The 22,500-nt window shown below is 35.4% G+C and overlaps 1 protein-coding gene across 2 annotated transcripts in view; it reads left to right on the forward strand.

Moving 5' to 3' along the window:
• Oxr1 (oxidation resistance 1) overlaps nucleotides 1-22,500 on the forward strand; it is a 348,769-nt gene that overhangs the window by 46,999 nt on the left and 279,270 nt on the right. For both annotated transcript variants that reach the window (XM_090339254.1, XM_090339256.1), the window contains exon 2: nucleotides 19,383-19,539. In XM_090339254.1, coding sequence (XP_090195380.1) covers nucleotides 19,517-19,539 — 23 coding nt within the window. In that variant the 5' untranslated portion in view covers nucleotides 19,383-19,516. The remainder of the gene's footprint in view (nucleotides 1-19,382; nucleotides 19,540-22,500) is intronic.

Genomic DNA, 22,500 nt, shown 5'->3' on the forward strand with positions numbered 1-22,500 from the left:
CTGTGTCCAAGCTCTTCAGCTCAAGGTTAGCGCTCTACCACTTGAGGGCACAGTGTTGCTTCCTGTTTTCTGGTGGTTAATTGGAGATAAGTGTCTCATGGACGTTTGTACCTGGGCTGGCTTTGAACTGTGATCCTCAGATCTCAGCCTCCTGAGTAACTAGGATTAGAGGCGTGAGCCATTGTACCTGGCTATATAATGAATTCTTGACTGCATAATCTCCCCTTCCCCCTTCTTTGATCAGTCTCTCTTTCCTTGCCCTTGCCCTTTGAAGTTGTCCATTTCATGGTACTTTTTTTTGAGCTTTCAGTTAATCTTTCTAAGGTATTATACCATTTGAACTTGCCATAGAATCTGTGTAATTCATTTGTTCACATACCACCTGGTGTGTTTACTTAGAGGTTTATTGGAACATGCTACCTACTACTAATGAGGGAAACCATGCAACTTTAACTTCTCTGGGTTTGGCTTACTTCATTTAATATAATTTCTTTCAAGTTTTTACATTTCCTTATTAATGGTACAATACTGTTTTTCTGATGAATGAAAAATTTCATTGTGTGTGTGTGTGTGTGTGTGTGTGTGTGTGTGTGTGTGTGTACCATATTTCCCAACCAGGGAACTAACATATCAATATCTATTAATCAGGCCTTACAATTATTTAGTAATTTTGGGAAAATTGAACAATATAACTTGAGGGCAAGAATGGGAGAAGAGGTAATAAACAATGGAATAAATGACATTGATCAAGATACATTTTACTTGTAATCTGATTTGGGGAATTATAACCTCTTTGAAAAACTCCTTAATGATAATATTAAAAATTATTTAAAGTATCACAATTTATTATATAAAGTTTTAAATGTTCCAAGCTTAGATATTTCTGAGGCTACAGAATTTCATGGTATAAAGGATAAAAAATAATTTTTTCTAACAATGGGTGTGGAATTATCTGAAGAAATTATAAACAGAATTAGCTATTCTTTTTGACTCCTACCGTTGTCAAAATAATTTTTATTTCACTACTCAAAACTATATATTATAAAGACATTGAGCTATCTAAATAACTAAAAAGTAATTTGACTTTAGATGTTTAGGAGAACAAATCAGTGGGAAGTGTCAGACATTTTATTGTAGGTTCAGTGAACCCTTCATTAAATCTCAGACAGTTCATTTTAAATTTAGCTATACTTGAATAATTTACAAGTATAATTCATGAACTGTCACTATTACTTAGTATTCATGCTTTATTATTTGTTATTCTCTGATACCCATTTTTATTTTTGACATCTGTATTTATTATTTGTAGGGCAAATACATATTTATCTATTCCCCCCCCCCATATCTTGCAAAAATCCAATAGTTTTGTGAAAATTTCTATTCCTAGGCTGGATGCAATGGCTCATGCCTATAATTCTGCCTACTCAGGAGGCTGAGATCTTAGGATCATGGTTCAAATCCAGCTCAAGCACTAAGCAATTTAAGATTCTTATCTTCAATTAATAACTAGAAAACATGAAATGGGGCTGTGGCTCAAGGGGTAGGGTGGTATCCTTGAGCTGAAGAGCTCAGGGACAATGCCCAGGCCTAGAGGTCAAGCCCATGCCCCACAAAACAACAATAATAATCATTTCTATTCCTTGAAAGTTACTTTCATTAAAATGATAAATTTTACACATATTGTCTAAACATTTTTTTCCTAGTTTGTTTGTTTGTTGGTTATGGGGCTTCATATCTGGGCCTGGTCACCATCCCTGAGCTTTTCAGCTCAAAGCTAGCACTTTACCACTTGAACCACAGTGGTTTTCTGGTGGTAATTGGAGATAACAGTCTCACGGACTTTTGCGCCCAGGCTGGCACAAAAAAAACCCAAACTACAAAAAAAAAAAACAACAAAAAAAAACACATTAGTTCTAGAAAACAAAGTCCCAAATACCTTAGCCAGGCGCCGTGGCTCATGCCTGTAATCCTAACTACTCAGGAGGCTGAGATCTGAGGTTCGAGGTTCAAAGCCAGCCCAGGTAGGAAATAATAAAAGACCCCGGATAGCAAAAACACTTCTTAGCAGAAAGAACAGCACAGGAGGAATTTCAATACCGAACTTTAGACTCTATTACAGAGCTATAATTATCAAAACAGCTTGGTACTGACACAAGAACACGCCTGAAGACCAATGGAATAGAGCTGATGACCCAGATATTAAACCACAGACCTATGACTACCTAATTTTTGACAAGGGAGCCAAAAAAATAGAATGGAAGAAAGACAGCCTCTTCAACAAGGGTGCTGGCAGAACTGGTTAAGCACCTGCAGAAAACTAAAATTGGATCCTTCTTTGTCACTCTGTATTAGAATTAACTCCAAATGGATCAAAGACCTCGTCGAGGTAAAAGCCGACACACCGAAAACTTTACAAGAAGGAATAGGAGATACACTAGGCCTCCTTGGCACAGGGTGAAACTTTCTTAATAAGGAGCAAGAATCACATTCCTTTATTCTTAAAACTTACATTCAAAAACTTCTCCTTGTGCAACTACTTGATCATTTTTTAAGAACCCGTTTAACTCTTTACGCTGAATCTTTTTAACCATAGCTTGGATTTATTTGAATAAGTCCTAATAATGATACGCTATCCAAGTGACCAGGAAGCACTTAGGTTTATATTATTCTGTTTGAGAAAGTACATGGGTATGTAATAACCTGTTATGGAAGTTTTAGCTCAGACGCTAGATATCTTATTTTTTTAATATTTGACGTCATTTTAAAGCTATCGAAATCCACACATACTTCAGGATAGAGTTTAAGCTGCTCCCTTCCTTTGATATTTCCTGCTACATATCCTCTCCAGATAGTGTCACCAGTAGTATCCTTATAATCCTCTTCTACATCACTTACCTGGCTTTATTTGTCTTCACAGCATTTATAATACCTCAATTTTATATTTTCATTGCATGGTAACACAGATTTTTCTTTGTTTTCAACTATATTCTTGATTGATTCCTGTATAATGCCACACATTTACATAGGTATTGAGTGAATATATTAATAATTAATGGAGAATATAAAAACACCAGTCAATGATTTTATACTAGCTGCAATGTTAGAATTTCAAATGTTGTCTTCTTAAAGTCTTTGCATTATTCAATACTTAACTGATATTTGAAAAGGATTTGTAGCAAACCGTACTGTAATCTCAAAACTACACTAGGCAAGTTTACATTATTCATAACGTGGATATTATGAAGTAGAAACTCATCTGTGAAGATGTTTGTTGATAATCCAAGCCTTGACATGTTACCTGACCCAAAAGTACGGAAAACATTTCAATTACTGAGAATAAGTGCTCTATTAAATATTTTGTCAAAGAGAGGGATGGGGCATCTCAACAATTTGTCACTTCTATACATGGTCTTTTCTTCAACCATTATCTTTACTTAAATTTACATCTTGATTGTAATGAATACTCTGTCTGCATGGCATGAAATATATAAATTTTTTAATTGAGCTTGAATGACCAAAAAAATTATGGCCTTCCAGTACTTCCATTCTGAAATATCAACACACTGATCATCTTATTAGTTCATGTAGTTTGCCTATGGGCATACCTAATACATCTAGCAGAAAAGCAGATTTGCTGAATATATATTATGTAAAGTATATATAAAATACAAAAAGATAAAATACAAACAAAGGTAAAATACATTTCTTTAGAGAGACTTCAGACTAGTAAGGAAAAAGAAATTTTACAGGCATAAGTATATTTCTGTCTTTCTCTCTCTCTTTCTCTCTCTCTCATTCTTCCCTATTCACTAGCTGCTCCTATTTCCTGTACCAGCTCTTTTAACCTCCACAAGCACAATTCTTATCTACCTGACTACTAATAAAATGAACCAGCTTCCTGGTTTCGAAAGGAATGGGTGATGCTTAAGTTGTTTAGTCAGAACTACCACAGTTCCTCATTTCTCTTGTTCCCTGAACTCAAACTCATCTCCTCTTATCCATCCTCAGATGTGTTCTTTCCTTTTTCAGAATGAGATTCATCCTTCCATCTATTTCCCTGACTTCTTCTTTCTTTCAGTCTGAAGTTGTATGTGTTTTATTAGGATTTTCATTTCTACTGGTTGTCTCTGCTTTGCCATAGTGCATCTCTGTGCTGAGCCTGATCTACACTGCTGAGAGCCAGATAGGCCAATTTTGGCCCCACTATAGGGGATGTATGTATTTGAGACAAGTTAGCAGGTCTTGCACAAAACTCCCTATCCTCTTCAGCACTGTTTGTTAATCATGTAGGGAAAAGTGTCTCTAGAATCCCTTACCTTTCTTTCAAACCTGGCTTTTGGAAAAAATAGTGTTTCCTTCTTCACACGTACACATCTGCTTTTACCTTCATCATAGGGCTATAGCATGGTATTGTGTGTGTTCTCCTTATCAGCACCACTGGACATCCTTTTTTATGGAAGCTTCCTAAGATTATGACATAGAATTTCCTGTTCCACTTTTCACCTCTGATTGTTTTCTCCTGAGAGATTTATTTCACAATTTTTCATGTCTTATTGGTTCTGGGCAATCTTCTCTTACACGCTCATTGGCTAACTTATCAATGTTGATAGCTTCAAACCAGTTTCTTAATTACTGACTAAAGCAAAGCTCCAGGCCAACCTTTTAATGTGACTTTCAGATTGGCATGTCTTCTTGCCCTCTGAATATCCTGTTGAAATAGGTCATAGGTATTTGAAGCTTAACATGAAACATCTTACTTTCCTTTTTCTTTTAGATGCTATTGTATCTTGTATATTTCCTTGTATATTTGCTATAGATTCTTCTCGGCGAAGCACAGTGTTGCAATGACATTTTGACAATTTAAGTCTGATCAATTCCTTCCTTGGCTCTTCGTACTCTCAGTTGTAATTTCTTTATTACACAGACTCTTCCATTTGTCCAGAAGATCCACCCAAATAGGCTACACAAAGTGGAACTAAGGGCAGAAGATTTAAGTAATAGATCTGAGTTGGCATGTATAAATAAAAATTGGCTTATGATCGTATTTCAGTGCCATTTCATATTGTGTGGTTCCAGTCTCAGGTTTGCTAGCAACATGGTGCCTGCTACTTCTCAACTTCAGTGCACAGCAAGAAAGAAAAGCAGGAAACCTCAAGAGCTCCAAATGAGAGATTTGGAGTTATTGCGTTGTGAATGGGCCATGTGATCAATCCCTGAATCAATCACTATTGGCTAATATATTATAACATGTCAGCATGGATTCAAGCTACATGTGTGAGGGAAGATAGATCCTCAAAGGGAGTTTCTCTAAGTTTCACTAACTTAGAGACAGTAAATAACCAACGTTGATTAAAAACAACAAACTCTTTAGCATGACTCTTCTATTTTCTTCCCTAATAAATTACTGAGAAGGTTCAAAGTTAAATGGCTTAAAAGTTACATGGCATAAAGACACTGTGTTGGAGCTGGCCACAGTGGCTCATGCCTGTAATCATGGCAACTCAGGAGGCTTAGATTGGGAAGATTGGTGGCAGTGTGTATCACATGCTAAAAGTTTGTCGGACGTCTTTCTCAACCAAGACCTGGGTTCAGTAGTATACATCTGTCTTGCCAGCTATGTGGGAGGCTGAATTTGAGAGGCTGAGATTGGGCAGATGAAGATTTTAGGCCAACCCTGGCCAAAAATATTTGTAAGACGCATATGTCAACAGATGAGCTATATATGGTGGTAAGTAACTGTTATCCCAACAATGAGACCTGTGTTAAAATAGAGTTACAAAGTCTGGAGGTATGCTTCTTCCATGATGGTTGGGAACCTGTCTAATGAGCAGGAAACCCTGAGTTTAAACCCAATATTATACAAATTTCTTAATACAAGCGAACTTTCTCAGAACAGTTTGGAAGTAAATTATCATTTGATGAATAATCACTGACACCATGCAGATATACCATTTGAAAGCACCTTGCACTTTGAACATCCAATGAGTGAACCCAAGTTTAAGCTGCAAGTTATGTGTAATAGAAAACAAGAAAGCATCATCTTAAGATCACAGGAGGATTAAAGGGTTGAAGCACGTTTTTTTCACCAGGGAATTGTGGCAAACTATAAAAAAACACAGAGAGAGAGACCGGGGGGGGGGTAGGGAGGGAGAGAAAACCCTGCCCTCAAGATTTTCATTCAAGGATAGTACTCTACCACTTTAGCCTACTTCCAACATTTTTGTGGTAAGTTAGAGATAAGTCTCATGAACTTTCCTGTTTAGGCTGACTTCTGTCATCATCAAATCTCAGCCTCCTGAGTAGCTAGGATTGCAGGTGTGAGCTGCTGTGAGACCTTCCTTAAGCATCCAAATACTGATGCAATGATGAAGTATCATTTATAACTATAATATTAAACCTGAACCTATACACTTGTATGATTCTGAACACACTGGAGTCCTGAAAAATGCGAGTCCATTGCCTAGTAAATATTTCTTTTGGAACATTTTTGAAAAAGCAAACATTGAGTCCTTATTCACTGATTCTGTCAGTATATTTCTTAGGAATATGACACTTCAAACATAAACATAGTGAATGTAAATATAACATTTGGATGACATTGGAACGTAGACAAATTTTATTTAAAAATAAAGAATTTGATGAAGTCCTTCTGAAGAAACTTCGGTGAAAAGATGATTAAACAAATACTATTCTTGTCTTGCCAGCATGAATATCTGAACTATTCCTCCATCCCTAATTCACTGTGCCAACAATGAAGTTGTCTGGTTCTAAGGAGAGACTGAATTCTTACTGATTGTGGCTCCATGGAGCTTCTTCATTTCGGTGCTCAGATGTTTAGAGACATTTTCTGTTTGGGCTCAAGAGATAGAAGTTACTTATTTTTCAGTTTTAATCATGTTTTTAAACATGTCTTTGGCAGAATGAATGCCAAAGACTTTGAGCAAGTCAGCCCTTCTTCAGGCTGTCTTGTTTAAAAGAAGCAAATGGATTTTGAGCAGGCTGGATATTTCTGCATTGTCCTAGAGAAGAAAACATTTGCCTGAGCCAGGAGTTACATTCAAATGTTTTCTCATGCTTTATGCCTGTAGAAAATGCCTCACTTCAAGACTGTAATATTTCCTAAGACCTAGATTTTTCCCAGCCTGGGAGTAGACCAATGATTGCTATAAAAAAAAACAAACTCTTACCTGTGAAAATGCCATGGTTTGGAGATGACAGTTTTTATTTTGTATCTATTGTTTGCATCTTGTATCAGATGCCTTATCTTCAAATAGAAGGAAAAAAAATCACTATTTTTTATGAACAATAAAATAGCAGTTCAAAATCAGTTCAGATAAATTTATTGACCACTTATTTTTGCAAATGAACAATGATCAATAGTACAAGGACTGAAGGTAAGTAAACTATTGATATTTAATTAAAGTTTTAGGACCCAGATTAAACAAGTGAATCAATAAGTATTGAAGTTATTGCTTTTGTAAATTTCTCAAAGATGTACACCTAATTACACACACACACACACACACACACACACACACACACACACAACACTGCCACCACTACCACTACCACCATCACCATGGTTTCTCATTATCTCCTCTGTTCTTTGAACAAAAGGGTTTTTCTCTGACCAAAAAGCCAAAAATTTCAGTTTTTTATGTCTAACTTTTAAAAGATATAGTTAAGTAATATCATAATATCCTTCCCCAGAGAGACAAAGCATAATTTGAAGGAAATTTAGTAAATATTGAGATAGAGATACATGGGACAAGTGACTTCTTCTGAGTTTAAAATGATACATTGTATTGACATTTGAGTTGGCCTTTGTAAGACTAATGCTTTCTCTGATAGAAAGGAAAAGAACATTTCTGGAAGTGATTGCATGATGATGAATCATGTTATTCTCCATCATATGGACATGAAGATGTTCAGCTTACTCAAAGAAAACCCAGCCATGGGCAAAATTGGAACAGGAATTGTAAGGTGACAATTGACATCCCCTTCTAAATGGCTCCATGCTGGGCCTTAAAGCTCTCTCTGGGGAACTAATATCCACAAATGTATATGCTGCTCCACACTCCCAAATATGTTGTGATCAAGAATCCAGAAAGATTCACTAAGAGCGAGAGAGAGAGAGAGAGAGAGAGAGAGAGAGAGAGAGAGAGAGAGAGAGAGAGAGAGAGAGAGAGAGAGTGTTTCTTCAGTTGGAGCATTTAGGTGTTGTTGGTTTTTTAACAATCTACTGTTTCATTTCTTTCTGTTTGTAATTTAATTTATTTTTGGCAGTTCATTCTATTGGGTGAGACATGTGAATTTGAACCTTTGGTGACTCATGAAATAGAAGTTCTAAGAACATTAGCCAATTTACATAGCGTGTATTTTTCATAAACGCTTGTTTGTTTACTGCTGCTCTGGGGGTATAATGATGTGCACCTGGAAAATATGATTTTGAACAGAGAATTCAGTTCAAGTTTCTGTATTCATTTCAGAGTTCAGATTGCTGTGCTAAGTTTTTTATTAGAGATAGGAAACATATTGAACAGTAGTAATCCTAACCAAGTGGAGATAAGACAGATAATGTAGGACAATGCTAAAGAGGATTCTGTCTGTGTTGTTTACATGGCAAAGAGTCATCAGCCTTTCTAACCTGGGAATTTACAGGTGTTAGTGCTTTGCCTTGATTAAGTATCACAAAGAAATAATGTGCAATGTGTGGTTTGTAGGCCAATGCAATAGTTTCCAGCCAATGAGAATTGTGTATCAGAGAATAATACAGTATGGCCTGTTTCTGGGATGGGTTGTCAGTAGTTGGCAGATCACAGATAAACATGTGCTTGAGAGGAAGGGGATGATAACTGCACAATACATGGCTGAATGGTTAACAAACAAACAAAAACAAAAGGCAAACTCTGGTATGCACTTAGAAAATCATTTGGAAAGATTATTCTCTAAGCCAGTAAAATAGATCAAATTTATAGATAGGAAATTGATATTGAGAAATTTCTGTTGAAAAATACCTCGCTAAGACTCAACTACTTATTCTTTGGGCTATGATAAATACTTCCTTTAGTTTGAACATGATAAAGTTCAAGTGGATAAAGCAGATCATGTCCAAAGGGATAAACTGAATGCTTAGGATAAACATGAATATAACCAAGTTATGGTGATAAATGCTTTAGACCAATTACTGACATGCTCAATTGAATGCTAATACTTCCCATGAAATGACTTTAGTATGAGTAATATGACAGCTGCACTGCAGTGAAAGGACACATAAAGCTTTGCATTAGCTTGTCTCCAAGGTTACCATCTGTGCTAATCTGAGGTTGCAATATGTGAGATTTCTCAACCTGTGCAAAGACTGTGTTTCTGGGTAGATATTGATAGCATATAAAAACAGATTGGAAGGTACTTGAGCATTTATTTGGGTTAATTTATGCCAACCTTAATCACTCAATTCTTATAGAGGGGCACATTTCTGTTTTTTACTAGAAATTTTGTGTGATTACAGAAATTGCTAGAACGTCAGAATTGTTGGACCCCATTTTGCATATTGTGAATATAATCAAGAACATATTGTGAATATAATCAAGAAGCAAATAGATTTGAAAAATAGAATGCCTTCTGTTCTATTCTCATAGATAATACAGAAATTTTAGAAAAATACATAAATTTAGCTTAAAAGTATAGAGAAAGTAGAAGTGTCAACCTGATAAACATGACCAAAAAATAGAGATCTGAGACATAAGAGTTGTGCTTTTTAAGATTAACATTCTAGGCCAGGAGTTAGGCCTAGTGGTAGAGTGCTTGCCTTGCCTAGCATGCACAAAGACCCTGGTTCAATTCCTCGGTACCACATACATAGAAAAGCTGGAAGTGATGCTATGGCTCAAGTGGTAGAGCTCTAACCTTGAGAAAGCCCAAGGACAGTGCACAAGCCTTGAGCTCAAGCCCCAAGAGTGGCAAAAAAAGATTAACATTCTATAGAATTTTACATTTATATTAGTAGTACTTAGAGTAAGAAATTTTTAAGGAACTTGACATTGTTTTCTCTGTAGTAAGAGTTCAAAATATTATGATGACAATGCAGAATGTGCTTCTAAAAAAGCAAATGTATTTGACTTTTGTAAATTTACCAAACATCTTTCTCAAGCATGGTATCACATTTACAAATGTTTGAGGCTATGTTATCCATCTTCCAGAAATTTCTAATCCACAGCAGGTATGCGGATGCTATTTCATTTTTATTTTTAAATCTTTAAATAGTTGTACATGCACCTGTTGAGGGGTATCTGGGCTGGTTCCATGATCCAGCAATTTCACTCCTGGGCATTTTCCCAAAAGATTACAAACCAGAATAAAATAAACGTACAAGTACAACCATAGTTTTGCAGCATTATGGATCTCTTTCTCCCTTCCAATTACATGGGTATAACCATTTTTTTCCCTGTCTTCTTTTCTCATGTCAGATTCCCTTGCTAATGACATTATCTCCAGGATGCTGGAATAGTATTGAAACTAGGTCAGATGGCTCATTAGTGCTGGTTCTGTCATTAGGCTCATGGCTGGTAGTCCTGTAGGCAGGGGTTCTGTCTGGTCTATATGTGGATTGGGCTGTTCTTAGAGCCTTTCCATAGAACTGACCTTGGGCTGAGGGTCTATTTCATGGTTCACAGATGTCAGGCCTACTAAACATTTTTCTGATTATAGACACCTGCTGGTTCATGCAGCAGGCCCCTAAGTAAACATGGCTGCCCTATTTTTGTGGGTGAAGGGAGTGAGTGGAGGGCTGCCTTGGCATCTCTAGGTAAGACTCAAGCCTCAGACAGATTTTCACAGACTGCAGTTGAAAGGAGCTGAAGCTGAAATTCAGAGCTATCTGTAGCTCAGCAGTGGGACCTAAGCTCCCAGACTCATTTGCCGAAGTGCCTATTTGTGTGTTTCCCACTGGATCTCTTTGTGAACAGGACTTGTCAGCCTACCACTGAGATTGGCTGGAACATCGTTTCAGAGATATTTCAATATGTTCTGTGGGAACTGAGTTGAGTGAGTTTCTTACCTGCAAGGCTGGGCAGGCACAGGCCCTCTGGGACCCTGGGCAGGCAGAAATGTTTTTTGTTTTTCCCTAGGTTTATTAACCCTGGAGAGTACTGGGTGCTTAGTTAGATTTTAAATATAAAAGATATGAGTCCTTGTCTTTATAAACATACAATTTCCCTAAGAAAATAATGATACTATACTTGAAATAAGGAAATATTTTAATGTTTAGGTTATTTTAATTGCTGGTTGGATGTCGGTTATTTCAGAAAGAAGGGAAATCAGAACACCATGAAACCATGAGTCAGGGTCTGTAGATCTCACGTAGAACCTTAAAGAGCTTTGGACAAGTTAGATCAGAGGGGGAAGAGAAATTTGTCAGATCATTGAAAGGTCTCAGAACACAGGGTGTAGACAGTGATTGGGAGTGAGCTTATATGTAAACCAGTTCAATCTGAGCAGAGTCTATGCAAATCCTTTGTATAACCCACTGAAACATAAGAAAAAGTAAAATACTGAGGTAGATAAACATGTTCTTTCAATTCTAAACTTATAGACCATTATAACATGTTGCAAGTGTGAAACGAAAATATTTGCAATTGCTTTCAATTCAATATAAAGAGAAACACACACACATATACACACACAAAATGTGAATGTACAGAATTAATTTTCAGGGAAACTGGAAAACAAGGAAGAAGAATGATTTATTGTGATAACAAATAAAATTTAAAACAGATTAATAAAAATTAAAATTTTAAATTTAAGTCTGCCCTATAAAATTTTAAAAAGACTAATAATTTATTATTACTGATAATTATCTTGAATTTTTATGGAAGTAATTATCATATAATACATTTTCTTCACTTTATGACATTATCTCTTATAGTGCTTTGATGAAAGTCTGAATATATATATATCCATAAGACAAATCACTAATAAGAAAATCCAGTGACCACTGACCAAAATCAATGTTGAAATTACGCTGATAAAATTGATATTCTCTTTAGAATTTTTCTCAGTAGAGCAGTGGAATACAATGCATACATTACATCTTTGTTTTTTTAAATAATTTTTTTGCCAGTCCTGGGACAGGGCCTGAGCACTGTCCTTGGATTTTCTCAAGGCTAGAGCTCTACCACTTGAGCCTCAGCACCACTTCCAGCTTTTTTCTATATATGTGGTACCGAGGAATTGAACCCGGATCTTTGTGCATGCTAGGCAAGCACTCTACCACTAGGCCAAACTCCCAGCCCCACATCTTTTTTTTTGTTTGTTTATTTGTTTGTATTTTTTCTGCTGAGCTTTGTCTTTTATTAATTAACAGGACTACAGAAAACCTCCATTGAGTCAGGGGACATAATATAAATTATGGTGCACATCTTTGTTTTTTATGGACCAAATTTTTGACTATTTTGATTTTTTCTTCCAGTAAATTTGTGTAAGTTTACTCTCATAAATATTGACTGATCAGCTTCTACTTATGCATGAGTTATTTCAGTGAATATTCATATTATTTAAAATTTTAATGATACAAATCATCTATATACTCAAAGATATAGACCATATGAAAATTCTCCCTTTGGATAAAATCATTTTACAAAAGTTCTTTCAAACACTGTATTACTCAATGTCAAATTAATCATTATAAAAATTAACTTTTTACAATATAGCATTCTTTTCATCTAGAATTGAGGCCTAAATTTGAATTCAGGAAAAAAATCATTAAAATTTTTAGAGGATGAATGCAATCCATTATTGTGTTCAAGTCTCTTCATATTATCATTAATATGGTATTGGGATTCCTCTTTTTTTGTTGTTAGTCCTGGGGCTTGAAGTCTGGGCCTGTGTGCTATCCCTGAGCTCTTCAGCTCAAGGCTACCACCCTACCACATGAGTTACAGCTCACTTCTGGTTTTCAAGTGGCTAATTGGAGATAACAGTCTCATGGACTTTAGTACCCGGGCTAGTTCTAGATTTGAACTGTGATCCTCAGATCTCAGCCTCCTGAGTAGCTAGGATTGTAAGCCACAGCGCAAAGTGCTAAGTGGGATTCTTATATTAAATTCCCATACTATTTTCTTTACCACTAGGCCAAAAGAGACATCTAAAGAGAACAATTGGGTCTTTGCTTATAATTTGCAAACGTATCTGAGTACTCAGAGGACTTTAACTCACTCCATCTATTTTGCAAGGTTTCCTTTAATATGAAAATATGTTGTCTTCCTCTTGAGGCACAGAGGCAGATGGTGATTCTTAGTAATGTTAGAATTTTGGCTGAAAGCTTTAAATTCATGCTCAAACATGGAGACTGATGTCAGGGATTTGTATAAGGATTGTGAATCATCAAAAGAACAGAAAATTTTAATTTTCCTGATGATCTTAAATATGTTTTCTCTGGAAAGATTATACTAATAAGCAGTGAATCATTTAAATGTCATTTGAAGGAATAACAAGCCCACTATTGAGATAATTGAAAATATCAAATAAAAAAACCATGAATGTAATGATGTGTGTGTGTGTGTGTGTGCTCGATACATGTGTGCATATACAACATGTTCATGTGTATGTAATTCAATTTGGTAACTTGATTATCTGGTGGGGGTGTGTTACATCAGTGTATCTGTCCCAAAACAAACAAATCAAGTAATTACAATGTATAAATGAACAAAAAGGACAGGATATCAAAATGATGTGACGACCATAAAGGATCACTGTGGATTGTTTTGCGTGTGTTTTTACAAATTCACTTCCTATAAGCAACAGCTCTCAAATTGAGAAGAAATGCAAATTTCTAGCATTTATTTTACAATTCTACAGGTAACAGAAGTTTATCAAATTTGGTTATTAATGAAGGGCAAGTATATTGAGGAAAGATTTGTCCTTTTGATGTTGATTTGGTTGCGTTTTAGGAAATTATCCTAAACTTAACTAAAAATAACATCCTGTTAAAGACAACTTGGCAATAAAGATTTTATTCAATAGAACTGCAGTTGAGAATAGAGAATAAACTAAATTCTGCTAATTGTAAAGTAAAGGCATTTAGTTTCATAAGTGGTGCAGTAAACTAGTAGAAAAGTTCAGGAGGATATTGGAAGGTGGAGACATTAGTCATTCAGTTATTCAAAAAGGGAATCTCTATATACAATCACTGGCACTTAGATTTTAGAATATAATCAAAATTAGGCTGAGGGTTTGTATGTGATAGATACATAATAATCTATGTAATAAAACATATCTATACAGTCATAAGTTGTTATGACTATGTAGTTGTGTTTATATTTCTGATACCATGTCCATAGCATTAGGTATGCAACTTTTGAGTCCTCACTCTTGTACTGTTTGGATCTAATAGTCACATATTAAGGATACTATGTGCCTTTTGTTCCTTTGGTCTTGATTTGTCTCACTCAACATGATTCGCTCTAGATTCATCCACTTCCCTGCAAATGCCATTATTTTATCTTGTCTGTTGGCTATGTAGAATTCCAATATATATATTCTGCATTTTCTGTATCCATTCATCTGCAATAGGGCATCTGGATTGTTTCCATCACCTGGCTATTGTGAATAGTGCAGAGATAAACCTAGATGAGCAGGTGTCCTTATCATATCTTGGGTTATAATGTGCAGGGTAGATGCTCAGAAGTGGTATGGCAGGATCGTAGGGAAGGTCAATTTTACAGTTCTTTAAGAAACCTCCATATTGCTTTCTAGAGTGGCTGAACTAGTTTACAATCCCACCAGCAGTGTAGTAGGGTTCCTTTTTCTCCACAACCCTGCCAGCATCTGTCATTGTCTGAGTTCAAAATCTTGGCCATTCTTGTTGTGGTGAGGTGGTATCTTAGGGTTGTTTTGATTTGCATTTCCTTTATGACTATGGATGATGAACATTTTTTCATATGATTTTCTGCCATTTTAATCTCTTCTTTTGATGTCTCTCTTTAGTTCCCTTGCCCATTTAGTGAATGGTTTGTTGGGTTTGGGGGGATTAGTTTCTTGAGTTCCCTGTAGATACTGGATATTAAGCATTTGTCAGATATATTATTGGTAAATATCTTTTCTCAGTTGGTTGGCTGTCTCTCTACTTTTGTGGCCATGCTTTTATCTGTGCAGAAACTTCTTATTTTTAGGTAATCCCATTTATCAAGGCTCTCTCTAAACTGTTGTGACCCTGGGATTCTGTTCAGGAATCTTTTGCCTGTGCTTATGAGTTCCAGTGTCTCTCCTACTCTTTCATGCAGCAGTTTGATGGTTTCCGGTTTAATATTGAGGTCTTTGATCCACTTTGAGTTAATGCTTGTGCATGGCGAAAGGCTAGGGTCAATTTTTAGTTTTCCCCATGTGGCTGCCCAGTTTTGCCAGCACCAATAATTGAATAGACTGAGTTTGTTCCACTGTATATCTTTGGCTCCTTTCTCAAATACAAGTTGACTGTAGGTATGTAGTTCTATTTCTGGGTCTTCTATTCTGTTCCACTGATCTTCTGGTCTGTTTTTGTGCCAAATACCATGCTGTTTTTGTTATTATGGCTCTACAGTAGAGTTTGAAGTCTGGTATTGTAATACCGCCAGCATTGGTCTTTTTGCCTAGAATTGTTTTGGCTATTCTAGGTCTTTTCTTGTTCCATATGAACCTTTGGGTTGTGTCTTCTATTTCAGTAAAGAATGTTTTTGTGATTTTGATGGGGATTGCATTGAATTTGTATATCAATTTTGGCAGTACGGCCATTTTCACTATGTTAGTTCTCCCTAGCCATGAGCATGGGATGTCTTTCCATTTCCTAGTGTCCTCATTAATTTATTTTTATAGTTTTCATTAAATAATTCCTTTACATCTTTGGTTAAGTTAATTCCTAAGTTTTTTATTCTTTTGGAGGCTATTGTGAATGAAATCATTTTCTTGATTTGGCCTTCTGTTTGTGCATTGTTGGTGTATAAGAAGGCTACTGACTTTTGATGGTTAATTTTGCATCCTGCCACTTCACTAAAGTGGTTTATTAATTCTAGGAGTTTGGGAGTGGAGCTTGTTGGGTCACTCAAGTAGAGGATCATGTCATCTGCGAATAGGGATAATTTAATTTCTTCTTTCCCTATATGGATCCCTTTGATGTTCTTTTCTTGCCTTATTGGGCAAGGGTTCCAGCACTATCCTGAAGAGAAGTGGAGAGAGTGGGCATCCCTGTCTAGTTCCTGATTTTAAGGTGAATGGTTCCAGTCTTTCACCATTTAATATAATACTGGCTGTAAGTTTATCATATATGGCTTTGATTATTTTAAGGAATGTACCTCCTATTCGTATTTTTTTCTAGTGCTTTCAACATGAATGGATGTTGTGTTTTGTCAAATGCCTTCTCCACGTCCAGAGGAATTATCATATGACTCTTATCCTTAGCTCTATTGATGTGATGTATTACATTGATTTATTTGTGAATGTTAAACCAGCCTTGCATCTGTGAGATGAAGCCTACTTGACAATAGTGTATAATTTTTTAAATTTGTTTCTAGATTCTATTGGCTAGTAATTTATTGAGTTTTGCGTCTGTGTTCATTAGAGAGATAGGTCTGTAGTTTTCTTTTTTGTTGTGTCTTTCCCTGGTTTGGGGATGTGAGTAATGTTAGCTTCATAAAATGAGTTTGGTATTGCTCCTTCTGCTTCTATTTCTCAAAAGAGTTTCAAGAGTATACGTGTTATTTCATCTTTAAACGTCTTGTAGAATTCTGCAGTGAAACCATCTGGACCTGGGCTCTTTTTGGTTGGCATTTCCCTGATTGCTTCCGCAATTTCATTGTATGAAATTGGTTTGGTCAGTTTTTTACCCCCTCATTGTTCAATGTGGGTAGCCTATATTTATTTAAGAAACTATCCATTTCTACTAGATTTTCTTGTTTCTTTGAATATAGGCCCTGGTAGTACTTACTCATTAAGGACTGAATTTCTTGAATTTCAGATGAGATTGATCCCGTGGGGTCTTTAATCTTGTTTGAGTCTCCCCTCTCCTTTTTTTGATTAATCTTGCTTGGGGTCTGTCTATTTTGTTGACTCTTTCAAAGAACCAACTTTTTGATTTATTTTGTGTATAGTGGATCTTATTTCAATCTCTGATATTTCTGATTTTATTTTTGTTATTTCTGTCCTTCTAGTTGTTTTAGAATTAACTTTTTCTTGATCCTCTATGTGTTTCAATTTGTTTTTTTAGGTTATTTTCATGCTCCTCTGTCTTTTTAATATGCACTCCTGGTGTGATAAATTTGCCCCTTAGAACTGCTTTTGCTGTGTCCCTTAAGTTCCTTTGTGATGTCTCTTGATTGTCATTACATTCAAGGAAATTTTGAATTTCTTCTCTGATCTGATCTGTAACCCAGGAGTTTTCAGAAGTGTGTTGTTCAGCTTCCAAGTATTTGAATGTTTTTTGACTTTTACTGCATTGTTCAGAACTAGTCCGACTCCACTGTGATCAGATAGAATGTTTGGGATTATATCAATCCTCTTGTATCTGCTTAAGTTTTCTGTATGAACTATTATATGATTTATTTTGCGGTGTGTTCCATGTGCTGCTGAGAAAAATGTAAACAGTTTCGTCATTGGATGGAAGACTCTGTGTATATCTGTTAAGCCCAGGTGGGCTATGGTGTCATTTATGTTGATGGTGTCTTTGCTTAACTTTTGTTGAGTTGAACTGTCATTTGGTGATAGTGGCGTATTGAAGTCTCCCACTATGACTGTGTTTGAGTCTATCTTGTTCTGTAATTCTAAGAGAGTTTGTTTGACATATTTGGGTGCTCCCATCTTGGGGGAGTAAATGTTTATAACTGTAATATTGTGGATATGGATTGTACTCTTTACTAATCTTTATTTACTGATTGTACTGAGAAGTTAATTTTGTCAGAGATTAAGATTGCTACTTCTGCTTTTTTGCATGGTGTATTGGAGTGGAAAATTTGTTTCCATCCTTTCACTTGGAATTTGTTTCTGTCTTTGGCAGTGAGGTGGGTCTCTTGGAGGCAACATATGGATGAGTGGTGTTTCTTAATCCAGTCTGCTGCTCTGTATTTTTTGATTGGATTGTTCAGCCCATTCACAGATAGGGAAATTATGGAGAAGTGGTCAGTGTCCATTATCATTATTTATTTTTACTCCTAAGTTTCTTCCTCTCTCTTTTTTCCCCTTTTGTGTTTAGTGATTTATAGGTTCAATTCCTCAGTACCACATACGTAGAAAAAAGCCAAAGTGGTGCCAAGCCCAAGTGGTAGAGCTTGAGAAAGTCCTTGAGAAAGTCCAAGGACAGTGTTCAGGCCTTGAGCTCAAGCCCAGACTGGCAAAAAAAAAAAGAGTCTCAGGGACTTAAGTGGACTTGAATGCTTGGACTAGCTTTGAATCGTGATACTCAAATCTCAGTGTAACTACTTATAGTAGCTAGGATTACAGGCATGAACCACCATAACCAGCTCTTCGTTAGGCTTTGATAATGGAATTGTTTTTCTACTTGTAATCTCAACCTAAAGGTAGTGATTTCTTTAGAAATCCTTCACAAGTCAAAGTGATGGACTGCAAGTCTCTTCCCTATCACCATATACCTTGTTTATCTTTTGATCGAAATATTTGGTCTTTTCATTAGAATGATCTTTTTATTAAACATTTTTTAGGAACAGGATTTATGGACTCATTGTCAGATGTCATTTATGCTCATCCCTATGCTATATATATGCATGAAAATGTAAATCCACCATTTCATGTTCAATCCATGTTTATTTAATTGAACAGTAGAAGATTAATGAGCTAAGGTGCTAATATTATACTATGGAATTATATCCAAAGAAAGTTTTGGCTCAAGATTAAAGGACATTATGAATAGTAAATGCTTAAAAAATTATGTGATGTTGCATAAATCCCTTCTGTTTTACCTCAATTGGCTTCTTATTTATTTAGATCTAGTAAGTAATATAGGATGAATTTTTGTAAAAATCTGAAATGTGATCATAACTTGTATGCATTCTTTCTCATTTTTGTTATCTATTATGGGATCCCTTATCATAATTATGTAAAACTGATCAAGAGGGCATATCCTTATGAAAAGATATACCTGTAATGATGCTTTCTGTTCTTTCTCTGATCTTTGCTTCAAGGGATAAGCATTTTAATAACCTCTCAATTGGTTTTAAAGGCATTTAGCTTATCATATGATTGATATAATTTCATAAAGAATGTATGCCTTATACTTATTTTATGAAATTAATCACATTTTGGTATGTCTCATTGACAATATTATCCTGTATAAATTTAATCTGTGATAAGTCATAAAGCATTGCTAGTACAGGCATAATTGTAATTTCTTTTCTTTGTAGGCTCTCTCCAACCATAACTCAGTGCTTTGTTCATTGTTCCTGTAGCAAAGGAACATTGCTAGTGGTTTTACTCATCGACTTTATTGATTCCCTGTTGTGAAATCAAAAGAAAGACTCCTTTGAAGACTGCTGCAATGTCTGTGTCTAATCTATCATGGTGAGTGTATTACTTTCTATTTTTAAAGGCAAATAAATACATGTCAACAGCAGTATTTTGTGAAGTTGTATTGTCCAAACTTATGCAGAAATTGAAATTTAAAAATCCAGTTTGCAGAGATTATTGTCTCATGCTAGAGGGAAGAAAACAATCTAGAATGAAATGTAAGGCACTTTCAGTGCTGTATCTAGGGACTCTGAGGTTATGAACCTCACATTGAAGCCCAGTATTCTTTCAGTGTTCTTTCCAACTGTGTTCTTCTTTGAGTGGGACTAGAGAGTTGTAAGTGGGGATGGGAGGGTGGAATAGATGTTTGCTTATTAGCACCTCTTTTCTTCTGGCTTTGTATTTCTACAAAACTACCTAAATTAAACTGAATAGAACTCAAACATGGGAGAGAATAATTCCTCATAGATGCATATCTTCAAGTTTCCAGTGTTCTAAATAATCTAGCTTTCAGTTCATGCTTAAATGCTGTTTGCAATTTTATAAATAGAAAGATGCATTTCTGGAAAATCATCCACTTTTCTATGGCATTGAAGAATGCTACCAGGAATGAATTTCAAAATGTCTTGAAAAAAATATATATATACACATACATAAAGAGAGAAAGTTGAAAAATAATGCTTACACAAATTCCCGCATTTAATATGTGAATGTAGAAAAATCTGATAATTCTTTCTGTTTCCTAAGACCCTAATTCACTTTTTTTCTGAAAATATAGATGACATCACATTAAAGAATGTTTTTCCTGCTTTGAATTAGTTCCATAGATTGCTTTTTAGTTTGGTAATCAGTTTCTTTGAAAAGGGTATCATTATTTGTTTAAGCTTAGAATAGTGTATTTCTGAAAGAGCTAACATATGATCTTTCTAAAGCAGATCCACAAATCCTTAAGCTTGGTTGTAAGGACCTCAGCTTGAGGAAGATTTTTTTTTTGGTTGGTACCACACACACATAGAAAAAAACAGAAATGATGCTGTGGCTCAAGTTGTAGAACTCTAGCCTTGAGAAAGCCCAAGAACAGTGAGCAGGCCCTGAGTTCTAGGACCAGGACTGGCAAAAAAATAACCTCATATATCTGAAATTGGTAAGAATTCTTCCTACACCAGAAGTTCAGAGGTTATGGAGCATGATACTTGAGTGTTTTTATTCAATAATATCCTTGATTCTCAAAACTACCAATGTTCTGTATTAAACTTGCAAGCATAGAGCTCTGAGTTTGTTTTATCAGAGTCACTTGTCATAGAGCTGTGTGATATTTGGTGATTTAATTCTTAACATTTGAGATGTTCTAGCTTGAACAGAGAAGTGGAAAATAAATCTAAGATACACAAAACAAGCTATTTATATAACTTAAATCTACTTCAGGAATCATTATCCTTTTTTCACTTAACTTGATATAATTACTTCATATTTCCTAACATTTTCTAATATGTAGTTTGGAGCACATCACTTTATAAATAGGTGTGCATAGTGTGCATAAAATGCTTTCTGTTTTCTATAAGAATCCTTAATAGCTATTTTCATATTCCATGATGTGATCCTGTCTTGAAGTCCTGAAACTAAGACAAATACAGGCTGGCTGACACTGGAAAAGAAATTAATTTAACAGATTATTAATGCAAAATAAGACTTAAGGAATGAATGCTTGATTTGTCCTGATATAAATACTCCTCTAAATGGTGTGGAAACTCTATGTAATTGTAAATCTACACTGTGATTGATGATCGTGTAATCGCAAGGAGAGTTCATACTTCCAAGGATTGCTCAAAAGAATCAGGAGGTGACATATCTGATAGCAAGCAGTTTTATATGTCAGTAAGGGGTCACCTTTGCTAACTATCAACATTTGTCTCAGGCCAGCTTCCTCATACCAATTATCAGTGTTTATGATTCTAAGTTCCATTTCTGACATACTTCACACTTTCTTGTTAATATTATCATCTGTGGACACCTCTTGTATAATGTCTAATCATACCCATGACCTCACAATTAAACTTTGGCCCTTAATGTGTGCATATGTGAGGAATGCCTACTGTGATCCCAAACTAGGAGTTCCAAGCTAGGATTCTAGAAAATATATATTGAGATACTTACCTTCATTTACCCATCTATAGAAGCAATAATATTGGCCTTGAAATAAAAGTATGAGAAAAATTGTCTTTTCCATATTCAAAAAGTTTTTTCCCTGTGGCAACAGTTATATGTATCACATTTGAATATATATAACATATATTAGCCTTCTTATGTAGACATACCAAAAAAGTATGTAATCTATGGCATTTCAAAGTTTATAAGAAGCTATAGTCTCAATCCAAACAAGAGAGGAGTAGGAATTGATTGTGAGAGTTCCATAAGTAATTACCAGGCAATCATTTAATTAATGCTGTTTGAGATAGAAACTCGGATGTATACAAGATCAGTTGCAGAAACTCGGATGTATACAAGATCAACGGCAGAAACTATAAGCAGGGGACAGGTTCTGGGACATGATCTTCAGAAGAAATGCTTCTGATAGGTGAGATAATTAACAGGGAATATGGGAAAGCATAAAGAAGTGACAGAATTTATGCCTGTAGCATAAAGAAGGCAATGACATGAGGAATGTTTCAAAGGATTTTCAGGGCTTATCTCCCCAATAATCAACGCTTCTTTATTTTTTATATTAGGTAAAATTGTATATATATATATTATGATTTTATAACATACAAGCTAAGTAAACATTACCATAAATGGATGTTTATATAACATTCACCACACATCACACTTTTAAAAGGTACTTTGCAAATATTAATGCATACAGTCTTGAAGACCTGTTCCTTGTAATATAGTAAATCAAAGAAATAGTTTGTAATGTTTTTTTCTATTTCCATAGTTAGGGAAAGTGAGGCACAGAAAACCAAGTCAATTGTCCATTAAGCTGAAGCCGCTAAATAGGGTATTTGACAGATGATGAAA

Source organism: Megascapheus bottae, chromosome 9, assembly GCF_031878675.1.
Source record: "Megascapheus bottae isolate mThoBot1 chromosome 9, mThoBot2.hap1, whole genome shotgun sequence".
Classification (NCBI taxonomy): Eukaryota; Metazoa; Chordata; class Mammalia; order Rodentia; family Geomyidae; genus Megascapheus; species Megascapheus bottae.